The sequence below is a fragment of the Myxocyprinus asiaticus genome, chromosome 37, assembly GCF_019703515.2.
Source record: "Myxocyprinus asiaticus isolate MX2 ecotype Aquarium Trade chromosome 37, UBuf_Myxa_2, whole genome shotgun sequence".
Lineage (NCBI taxonomy): Eukaryota > Metazoa > Chordata > Actinopteri > Cypriniformes > Catostomidae > Myxocyprinus > Myxocyprinus asiaticus.
The window spans coordinates 40294582-40307018 of NC_059380.1; the positions used below are offsets into that span (position 1 = coordinate 40294582).

At 39.7% G+C, this 12437-nt stretch overlaps 1 protein-coding gene across 1 annotated transcript in view; it reads right to left on the minus strand.

Moving 5' to 3' along the window:
- Positions 1–283: 283 nt before the first annotated feature.
- LOC127427725 (zinc finger protein GLI2-like) overlaps positions 284–12437 on the minus strand; it is a 94856-nt gene continuing 82702 nt past the window's right edge. Inside the window, exons 10-14 of the mRNA XM_051675512.1 lie at positions 7720–7869; positions 7333–7497; positions 6202–6483; positions 3627–3951; positions 284–3222 (exon numbers count right to left, since the gene is read on the minus strand). Coding sequence (XP_051531472.1) covers positions 983–3222; positions 3627–3951; positions 6202–6483; positions 7333–7497; positions 7720–7869 — 3162 coding nt within the window. The 3' untranslated portion in view covers positions 284–982. The remainder of the gene's footprint in view (positions 3223–3626; positions 3952–6201; positions 6484–7332; positions 7498–7719; positions 7870–12437) is intronic.

Sequence of the window (12437 nt, forward strand, 5' to 3'; positions counted from 1 at the left end):
CGTTGATGTGTTTCTGCGATTTTGGAATAAGCCATTTTTGCAGCTTAAACTCTTTTTGGGCTGTGGAGGAAGCTTTGAGTTCTGAAAGGTAAGTTTTCATATTCCAATAAAAGTTTATTTTAAAATCAATTTTCAGAAAAATTGGATATCTCATTATTTGACCCCTTGAGAAATCCTATTTAAAGGTCCTTCACAAAGACCCAGTGTGTAGAATGACAAACCAAACACCACTGTTGTAGAAAAAAAACAACAATATTGTATTTAATTAAAAATGTACAAAAGATATCTACATAATCCAGCCTTGTAAAAGGAGTATGTGTACAGCAGGACAGTCTACACATTTCTGTATTTTGAGTTCAAAAGTCCAAGATAATCAGTTGGGCGGTTCCCTCAGATAGAGTCCGGTTCAGACGTGAGGGTTGTAATCTCTTTAGATTATCTCTTTAAAGCAATGTTATGTTCCTTTATGATTCCATTCTGGTCCACCACAAATAAAAACAAAACTTTTTTAATATTTTATCTGTATATCAATAATTTTGAGCTTCTCTTATGTCTGATACAAACATGGATAGGAAGTACAATATTACATTTAATTTACATAATTTACAAAACCTATTTATATCCCTTGAAGAAGACAGAAAAGATAAAGTCCTGTTTTGCTAGTTGTAATTCCTGCATATACATGTGCACACCGAGGCACTTGTTCCTGCTTTCATTTTGTCACTTCAAAAGTCATACAAAAATAATGTACTGTCACTTATCAAATTCTCTGTTTACATATGTACTGTACATATTGTCTAAGGCAAAGTATGGCTTCTTGAAGAAAAAGAAAAGACACTACCAAAGTCTTAACTAATACTGTACGTAATAATACACTTTTTAAAATGATATAAAAAAAAATGTTTATGCAATATTCAGTTATATTGCGTTCAAAGTCACTTCATTGAAAAACTGTCTCTTTAAATATTACTTCCTGTTTTTACTATGACATCATATTGAGGAACTTGCTCTCCTCTGCAAGTGTGGTAAGCATGGAGCTCATGTCTCCGATGGCCATGTTGCCGATTCCTGCGGCCACCGGTGGCAATGTCACTGAGTTCCTGGGTGTGGTGAGGCGGGAAGAGTTCTGGGAAAAGCTGCGGAGGAGGGTGGGGCTTAAAGTTCCTGACATGAGGCTGGAGTGATCGCCATCATCCAGCATGGCGTCAAAGTCGATCTGTGGATGCTCTACTCCATTTGAATCCACCGTGCTGGAGACCTGATTTGATTCAGGAGAGCCCACTGCAGCCATGGCTATGCTAGCTGGCCCACACTGCACTACATCCGTCATCACTAGGCTGCTGGAATCGAACATGTGAATCTGGCCAGTGTAGAAAATGGCGTTGGTATCTGTACCATTAACAATCATGTCAGCTGATTTTTTTGGACTGGCTTCAGAGGTGTCATCCCCTGGGCTAAAGTTGGATTGTGGATAACCAAGTTGCTGTGTTGCAGTTGACGTTGGCCCTGAGAGTTGCTGGCTGTAGGGTTTAGGTTCTGTGGGCGGTCTTGGCTGTAGCAGCCCTTGGTTTCCGTTTAGTGTGGGATTTTGGGCTGGAATGCCATAGCCTTGCTGGTTGATGTTCATCTGGGAATAATTTCCATGAATATTTTGAAAATTACCATGGTTTTGACTTGTCACTGGCTGAGCTTGGACACTGTTATTCTTTTCACTGGCAGGCTGTGCCATCAGCGTTTTACCAGACGGGCTTAGCAAACCTACACTGAGCCCTATCATGTTTCTGTGAGATGGGTGTTGGTTGGTGTTTCCACTGATGTCATTAGAAGCAAAGCCCTGATGGTACCCATGTAGAAAGTTAGTCTGCTCACTGTTAGCCTGTCGCAGTGGTTGCCTCTGAGTTGGCCCACAGGTCATTCTCTGGGAAATAAACTCACTATTCCGTTGCACGTGATTCTGTTGGGCAGCATGAGTGAGGTTCTGACTCATTAGCCCAACTTGTTGGTTGGAGTTGAGGTTCTGAAAAGGGCTGAGGTTTTGTTTTTGTTGGAGTGCGCTGATATTTCCCCTCCCAGTTCCCTGCTTGGTTTGGCTAAGAGTCGAATCCACTGTCCCTGAACTGACCTCATTCCACTGCACTGGCATCTGGCTCTTGGTGGCATTAGGGGAACCTGTGAATGTCTGCTGAGAGCTTTGACTGGAAGCTGCTGTTTGTCGTGTTACACTATTAATGTTACTCTCCACCAAGGCTGGCCGTCTTTGGTAATGACACTGCTGTTGCTGTGGAGAGCCAAAGCCGTGGATGCCTTGCACAGGTTGGTGGCAGTACACTGTCCCTGCATGCTGGGTGGAGCCTCCGTTCTGAGATGTGAAGTATTGAACGACATCATCTGGTAACATTATGGCATCATCAATACTAGTGTTCTGATTGTACATGTCACTTGCTATGGTTTCCATTGCAACATTCTCTGAAATACTAGGAGGTCGGGGTGGACACAGGTGGTGGTTTACGTTACACTCAGGTTGATGTAGGTTGACATGTCGACTGGAGTATGGGTTGACATTGCTCATGCTGTTGAATCGCTGCCCTTGGTGGAGAGAATGCTGCTCTACACTCACTCTTCGAACTGGGTCACTTGCCCTTCGCGTGATGTTGCCTGGTACCTCATGGGGCAAAACGTTACGGTTACCATAGCTGGTGTCACTACACCTCCTTGGAACTGTGGGGGGATGGACTGGGAATGAGGTAAATTCATGGGAGTCCCCTAACAAGGCCATGCGAGTCTTCAGGCTCATGCAGTCCATATTGGGTAGAGGGGTGGGTGGAGCGCCCCCTATGGCAGCAGCATACTTGGCTTTGAGTCTGTAGTGTTGGACAGGAGTGAGACTGAGGAGGCTGGGGAGTCCTCCACATTGGCTGGCCTCGCTGGATCTTCTGGACAGGTCTGTGGAGATAGGGTCGTAGGAGTCGGCTGAGCTGATGTTGTTAAGGCGGCCACCAGGTTGTGAGGTTTGGCTGGAACGCCGACTGGAATAGCAGGGGGAGATACCGGAGGAACGTCGGCTTAGGGTGTAAGCCGAGCTCACGGTGCTGGCCAGGCTATCCCGACGCTCTATCAGCTGACACAGAACCCTAGTCTCACCGGGACAAAGGTCACCCAGGCGTGGGCTGGAGATGGTGAGCCCTGGATCACAGAGTCCACCAGAACTTTCCAACAAAGAACCTGTGACAGAGGAAGAATTTAGAAGAGAATACAGGCCACAATTTCTTCACCACACTCACAAAAAAAAAAACTAAATTTTTTAAGAAATTGGGTTTTAGTAACTTGTGACACAGTGTACTAACAAGCAATGAGCAAGTGGACATTTTGTCGATTGATGGGTTTCTATTTCTGCAGCAATACCCTGAGTAGCCCCGCCCACTCTAAAATTTCATTGGTTCACAATTCAGCTGCACAAATAACTACAACAAATATCAAATTTGTTCTGCTTGGCTGTGACTGAAACATGTCTTGAGCAGTTTTGCATTCAGTGTGGACAAACAAAATGTCTTTGGGAAGTCAGGACACGGCATGACAACGTCAGTGGTGCATGAGGTATAATCATGGATTTGTTTGTTTTTACTCACTGATACTGATGGGTGGTAGTTTGGCGCTGGGGGCAGGAGGAGCTGGGTTTGCCCAGGAGCATGAGTCCCTCACCGACTTCAGCTTTTCCTGCTTCAGGTGTGTGAGTCTGTGGGCAGGGCTGGCATTCTTGCGAAGGTGCAGGCCCAACATTCCTGTGGAGACAGTTGAGTCCACGAGGGGCACATCATCCAGGGCACTCAGATCTCCCATACTGCCCCCATTCAGTCCCATCGGCTCTACTCCACCGTCATGGTAGCCGGCACTGCCAAGTGGTGACGGCTCGCTGGTACATGATGACTGACCACCAGGGCTGGACTGATACATCTGAGATAGACCAACGGGAAGACAAATTTAGTTACCCAAGAAGCGCCACCCAAAATATTGAAGTGGTGAGAATGAGCCAACAGAAACAGAACTCAGGCACAGCGACATGCAGACAGCCCTAATGACATGTAACTTTCCAAAGCGTAATTGCAAATAACGAGCATACAGAGTCGGGATGAGCATACTGAGGCTCCTCAAGACACATCCAATGTCTATATCTTTCCCTTGCGATCAACTCAGAAAGCTAGGTTAAGTGCCTGACAAATCGTTATTTCCTATGGCAATGTCTTTGTGCATTATGCATGTGTTCTGGCATGAATACACAAAGGGGGAAGCTCTCAACATCAAATAAGGTACTGCACGTCTTTGTATTCATGTCATTTGACGCCGCATCCCCTGAATGAGGCAAATGTATTCTGTCCCCACGTGAACCGGGGAGCCATTCTTGATCACAGCTTGATCACTGGCACTATTTGTTCAGGACACAAAAACAGTCACACTGATATAATATTAATCCACTAATGGCTTTTATCCTGGAGTGGGGGGCGGGAGCGTTAGATCTCCATGATGTGGGGGTTTGGGGCGGATTGTTGGGGCGGAAGCCCATGGGAAATTAGAGGCCCTCTGCATGCCAACAAATCTCAGGCAATTACGGAATATAGGGGTCCACATTTCTGATGTGGTCATACCATATTCTTTTCAACACCGAAGTAGGCAGCTAAAGATGTACAATGCAAAGCTATATTGTATCCTGTATTTGAATTTACAGGTGAGGTTTTTATAATACAAACTCTGCACACAGATATAAAGAAAAGCGTAAAAAGATAGCAGACTTATTTACAGCCTGTGGTTGAGAGAGAATCATGATATGCTTTATCATGCATTGAATACACTTGCCATGCATACATAAGCAGTTGACATGACATGTAATTTTGTTGTCCTAAAAGAAAACTACTTTAAATTTTATATTTTCATAATTTGGCTGAAGAGCAAAAAGCTGATTTTATCCATATATATATATATATATATTTTTAGCAATGTAAAAGCAAAATGTAAAAAAAATGTCAACGTGACTGTCCTTACCATTAAATGTAAAATACAAAAGCATATCAAAATCAACAGTGTGGACAGAAAAACTATTTAAATATACTGCCATTATCAAATTGTGGTCTGTTTTAAAAAATTACTAGTCATTAATTTACACACAGTATTACCCTAAAAAAATACAACAAAAATTAGTAAATCTTGCAAATTATCGAATCTTATGGAGTGACTCACAAAATCCATTTCTTAATAGACAGTCTGTTGGGGATCCTAGAAAATGTTGCTAATCAGGACCCCAACAAATTTGTAATGTTTATGTGAAACTACTTCCATGGTCATTTCCTATGTACAAAAATATACATTTTAGGCAAAAATCTAGCTGCAAAGCAAAAAAAAAAAAAAAAAAAAGCATCCATGTGTATTTCAACTACCCACTGCATTGCAATTAACTGAAAACAGATATAAAGACATTAGTACATGATTTCCACGCTCACCTCAGTAACGTCTGTCCTTATGGAAAATGTACGCAAGAGAAAAGGAAAAAGACAGCAGGAAGCACATGTAGAGAGAGCAGTTAAAGATGGACAGATCGCTGAGGTCTGATACAGTGGCATGCTTTGTTAGTATGTTTCAATTAGCATAACCTCTGATAGACAAAGACCATTTTAATGTATATTTAATAAGAAATTAATAAGATATTTGAGAGTACATATTATAGCCATGCAAAATAACTCTTATTCTATTATTATTTTATGTCATGCATTAAAAAAAGATCAAAGGCGAAACATGTTTTGGCCAGAGACATACTCGACTTGAGTACCCAGACACAAATACTTTGTCTCCTGAAATACTTAGCATTTCACTTAAATGTTGTTCTAGCAGTAACAAACCTCAATAATTGAGTTACCTTCAAATATCTGTGACATTAAACTGAATGTATTAAATTTACCAAGCTTGCTTAGCAAGAAAACCTTCAAACTGTTGTTCCACCATGAGAGTAGATAACCTAAAAGAGAAAACTAGCCGTAGAAAAAAAACAGCTAATGTTTGCTATAGCAACTCTTGCGGCAATGCTAAGAAAGCAACAGTTTCTTAAGTTGCATTATGAACTGCGGTCTGATACATTTTGGAATGCATCGACAGACAAAAGCGAGAATATTTTTCCAGCCTTAGTTAGTGACCTCACTATGCTAAATGGAATCTTACCATTGAGTTTTCCGTCTTTATCGACTTGACCTGCAGATAGTCCTCCACGCCTCTAGTTGTGCTGTTTGCTTCAAGTTTCTCCTCCACTGCGCGGACAGACAGCTTGGTTCCCGCCTCGTTCTCGCCATTTTCCCTGGGTGGGTGAGGTCGTGATGGCAGGTCACCTCGTTGTTTCTTGGTGACGTGTGCCTCAGGCCCGTGGACGGTTTTGACGTGTTTCCGTAACGAGCTGGGATCAGTGTAGCGCTTCGTGCAGCCTGGAATCTTACACACGTAGGGTTTCTGTGGAGAGACAAATATCTCTTGGTTTCACGTGACCCTCTAACAGTCAAATGTATGAATTTGAATTAAGAAGTTTTATCTCTTCCTGTTAAGTCAGATTATCTTCAAATGGAGCTTTAGATGAATACACAATTAGACAAATAAATTACAGAGCACGTCGGTGACATACTGATTGTGTGAATGCTAAGTGTTTGTGATGCATTGCTGTTTACTAATAAAGTTGTGATGAAATTATCTTTCCACCGTTAGCTTGTGATGGATCAGCCAAGAATGGAAATGGCGCCAGCTTTCATTTCCTATGCGCGATCTGCAGGTGGTCTCTCTCTCCATTGGGGATGCGCTTGATTCTCACTAATGTATCGTGGGTTGCCATACTCATTAGCTTCACAGCTCATTATTCACACACACACTTAAAGTGTACACACTTGCGTGGAGAGATTGTTAATGGCACAGCATTGGGCGTCCAGGAGCAATCATGACACATGATGAGGGAGTACGCGAACAAATCTAATTTTGGCCTAAATTTGTTAGCGTATGCTGAAAATGGCACATTTACATAGCATTAGGCAGTTAGTAGTTCCTTAACGCCACGTGAAGTAGATTATCTGATCGTCCATATGAGGAATCGCTACAGGGGCAGCACAAGTTAGCAGCATGAAACTCCCGCACGAAGTGGCGTTTATTGATCTAATGACGTGCACAAAATAGAACGGGGTGTACGTAAACTGGTGGCGTGAGAGTCCGTAGATGCATTGTCAGGTGAACTATCCTTTTAAGTGCATTTATGATTGTCTAAATCCTTTGACTTTGCACAGTTCTGGATACATGCAGGTGAGTGTGTTTCTTTACCTCATTGGAGTGTGTGCGGTTCTGGTGTTTGGCTCGATCCGAGGCGTTCGAGAAGGCCTTGTTGCATCCCTCATGCTCACACACGTATGGTTTCTCTCCAGTGTGTGAACGCAAGTGTGTCTTTAGATTCTCCAGACGTGAGTATGCTTTGGAGCAGCCCTCGAACTGAAACACACACACACACAATCATAAACATCAGATTAAAAACATTCCTGCTGTGTGTTAGAATAAACTAGAGCTTCGCCAGTGCACATAATGTCTTAAAACATAATTCAGCAGGATCAAATCACATTAATAAAGTAAGTGTGTAAGTGTGTTGATGTGTGTGTGTTTGAGCATTGTAGGTTTAGTGTGTGTGTGTAGTTGTGTTTAGCATGCGCGACTCACAGTGCATTTGTGCGGTTTCTCCCCTGTGTGTCTGCGCATGTGCACCACCAGCATGTACTGTGCTTTAAACGGCTTCTGCTCGCGTGAGCACTCGTCCCAGCGGCAGACGAACTCCTTCTTCTCCCCGTGGATGTGTTCGTTATTGATGTGCTGCGAACACACAAACAAAACAGCGTTCATTTACTTCTGCTAGCGTGTCTTTAGATGTCTCGGCTCTGACCAGCCTTTGTAATGTCAGCAGCGCATTTAAACTCTAATTGGCCATGCCGTTTTCATGTGTCATGCTAAAAACAAGGCACAATTGGTGTCATTTGGATGCAAGGCTGCATTTATCAAGTGCTTGAGAAAATAAAGCAATTTTAGCTTCTGAGGAGCCCATTTGCCTATCCGTAACGCTATTCATCACATCCGTCTGCATTCTCGCCGTCTGTCAGATGAGAATAAGACAATGTGATGGTGTGTGATTGTGAAAGAGTGTGTTTTTAAAAGCTGTCCCTGTTGATAGACAAGAACTCTTAGATCTGAGAGGCACATATGTGGAATTGCTAACAAACTCTCTGTGTACGTAAAGAGACGTTTTCACTTATGCCCTTTAAGGGATTGTTGGAAATATTTACAGTGGCCCCAAAAGTATTTGGACACTAAAATTAGACGTAAAAATGTGTATTGCGACAGATAACAGAATATTAAAATAAGTGTCATTTTAGGGCCTGGGTAGCTCAGTGAGTATTGACGCTGACTATCACCCCTGGAGTTGCGAGTTCGAATCCTGTGCTGAGTGAATCCAGCCAGGTCTCCTAAGCAACCAAATTGGCCCGGTTGCTAGGGAGGGTAGAGTCTCATGGGGTAACCTCCTCGTGGTCGTGATTAGTGGTTCTCGCTCTCAATGGGGTGTGTGGTAAGTTGTGTGTGGATCGTGGAGAGTAGCATGAGTCTCCACATGCTGTGAGTCTCCGCTTTGTCATGCACAACGAATCACGTGATAAGATGGGCGGATTGACAGTCTCAGAAGTGGAGGCAACTGAGACTTGTCCTCTGCCACCCGGATTGAGGTAAGTAACCATGCCACCACGAGGAGTGGGAATTGGGCATTCCAAATTGGGGAGAGAAGGGGATAAAAATAAATAAATACATAAAAAAAAAAAAGTAGAAAAAATTCAAGCAAAACATTCCACAAAAAGCAACTGCTATTCATGTATATGATAGTTGTGCATAATGATAGTTTTCAGATTTTCAGAACAAAAAAAATAAATAAAAATGGAAAAGTAGTGCTGAGACAACCGATTCATTTTAATGAATTGATTCATTTGAATGAACCACTTTAAAGAAAAATGATTCATTTGAATCATCACTCAAATGACATTCTATTCTACTTTCATGTAGTGCTTTTCATGAAAGCTATGTGAATCAGTTTGACTGAATCATTATAAAGAATTGGTTTAAAACAATAATTTGTTTGTAAATCAACACTAAAGCAACACTCTGCCTAGTTTTACCGTCCGTATGAATTATTCTAGACCTGGAAACAATCCACACACACACACACACACACACACACACAAAATTGCTCCACAATTAGTGTCGTTATGGTCACATCTGTAGACTGTCCATCATTTCTTACAAAAACACACTGAATTGCTCTAGCAGTGTAGACTGCTGATCACACACACACACTCACACACACTCACAGGGGTGCCTTTGTTCCTCTGTAAAATCATAATGATGTGTTATCAGAGTGTGTATCAGTTGTATATACAAACGATCACGAGTGTCATTCAGTGAAAATCCCATTCAACACTCGAGACATAACGAACAACGAGTGAGAATATATCACAGAGACCCACAGCTGAATGTATATGTGTGTAAATCTCTCTCTCTCTCTCTGCTTCACTGGTCAGCTGGAATGCCACAGAAAGTTGTCACTCCACACAGGACAAATGCATGATGGGAAAAATCAAACCATCACACAGATGGGCCTCAAAATTCAAGCCTGGACTAAGTATATATATATATATATATATATATATATATATAAATTACAAAATAAAAAGTAAAAAATAAAATCTATCTATAGCATTAGATAAAATGGGCCACACTTTTCAAGCATGGATTATGGACATACATTAAATAAAAATAAATAAATATTAAATAAATAAAAAAGTAATGGACTATGGATATATACTCTATATTAAATAAACAATATATTAAATTAAGCTAATAAAAAAGTACAAATAACATCAGATAAAATAGGCATCTAATTTCAAGCATGGACTATGGATATATATATATATATATATATATATATATATATATATATATATATATATATATATATATATATATAAAAAAATCGATTTACCAAATAAATTAGGTAAAAATGTAATCTTTATATTTGTAAAATGAGATAAAATAGGCCTCAAATTCCAAGCATGGACTATGGATATATCTAAAATAAAATACTATTTAACTAAGTTACTAAAAAAGTAAAAATAAAATATTTCTAAATATAACATCAGGTCAGATTTTAAGCATGTACTATTTATTATACTGTATATATAACAAAATACAATTATTAAATTGATAAAAAGTAAAAATAAAATATTTATTTATAACATATGATAAAAATGGGCCTCAAATTTCAAGCCTGCACTATGTACGTATATAAAATAAAATAAATATGACATAAAATTAATATTATTTTTTTTTAATAAAATCTATCTATAACATCAGATAAAATAGGCATTAAATTTCAAGCATGGACTATGGATATAAAAAAAATCATACAAAAATAAATCAAATTTGGTCAAAATAAAATATTTCTATCTATAACATCAGATCAAATGAGCCACAAATTTTAAGCATGGACTATTGATTATATAATAAAATTAAAATAAAATATTTATCTATAACATATGATGAAATGGGCCTCAAATTTCAATCTGGTGTAATATCAACTGTTGGAGTTGTCAGCAATACAGTGTCATTTTACCTTTAAAAGTGCTGGTTTTCACCACCATGCACATACAGTATCTGTAAGTGAAATCATTTTATGTACCATGAATTAGATTCACGATCAAATAATAAATAATTACATGTCTTTAATGTCTATTTTTTTCCCATATCTATTTTCCTGAATTGTTAATCTGTGGTACTTTAAATCTGTTCAGTTCCACATGGACAATTCAGATCATCTGGTTAGACAGATATATGCTGTGCCCTTTGGGTCACAGGTCAAGCCTTTATGGTGAAGTCAAAGGTCTTGACTTTGTGCCGCTCAGCTGCCCATGTCAAGACTGAGTCAGTAGATTAAGGTTTACTAGCCTCAGATGACATGACTGCTGACTGACCGTTCATCAACCTCCTGATGCATGCAGTACACAAAACTTTCTCAAGAACTTTCTCAACAAGCTCCAATCTGATTGGCTGACTGAGTGCAATTTCTAGGAGTCAGGATGCATAGGTTTATATCAGTCAACCCAGAAACAAAGTTGCAAAGAAAGCTTTTGACGAAGAACTAGTCACTAAATTTTGCAAATATTTGAAAGTTATTCAGGAGTGTTGTTCAAGACACTTAATAGCAAATAAACTAAATATCCATGAGCAGAATGGCATATTCAGCCGTTCTGGTTATATCCAACGTAAAATGTGCCTGCACTTAAACGTCACTTAATAATGCAAACTGTGATTGGTAACTTTGTAGGCGATTCTTGACCAGAATAAACTGCAAAATGGATCAGACTTTATAGTCAAAAGTCTAGCAACATGGAACAAGACAATGATCCAATATTATCATGATTTTGAAAGTGAAGTGTTTAGTTTCTGTGCCACTACAGTCAAATGAAATAGCTAAAATACTTACTGTTTTCAAACAGGTTTCTGAACAGTTCCCCCTGTCATAGTTGTGTTGGTTTGTTGTGCTTTGAAGTTTTGTTTGTGTTATGTTTGGTGTTGCATTGCTGTTGTTTTGTTTGATTGTGTTGGTGTTTTGTTTGGTTGTGTTTGTGTTTTGCATTTGGCTGTGCTGATGTTTGGTTGTGTTAATGTTGTTGTGTTTAGTTGGGTTGTTGTATTTGGTGTTGTGTTTGGTTGTGTCAATGTGTTTGGTTGTGTTTATTTGTGTTGATGTTGATGTGTTTAATTGTTTTGGTGTTGTTGTAATTGTTGTTGTGTTCAGTTGTGTCAATGTGTTAAGTTGTGTTGTGTTTGGCTGTGTTTATTTGTGTTGGTGTTGATGTGTTTAATTGCTTTGGTGTTGTTGTAATTGTTGTTGTGTTCGGTTGTGTCAATGTGTTTGGTTGTGTTTATTTGTGTTGGTGTGTTTAATTGTTTTGGTGTTGTTGTAATTGTTGTTTTGTTCAGTTGTGTCAATGTGTTTGGTTGTGTTTGTTTTGGTGTTGCTGTAATTGGTTTTGTGTTGGTGTTGTGTTTGGTTGTGTTTATATGTGTTGGTGTTGATGTGTTTAATTGTTTGGTGTTGTTGTAATTGTTGTTATGTTGGTGTTGTGTTCGGTTGTGTCAGTGTGTTTGGTTATGTTTGTGTTGGTGGTGTTGTGTTTGATTTGGTGTTGTTGTAATTGTTGTTGTGTTGGTGTTGTGTTTGGTTGTGTCAATGTGTGTGGTTGTGTTTGTGTTGTTGTGTTTGATTGTTTTGGTGTTGTTATAATTGTTGATATGTTGGTGTAGTGTTCGGTTGTGTCAGTGTGTTTGGTTATGTTTGT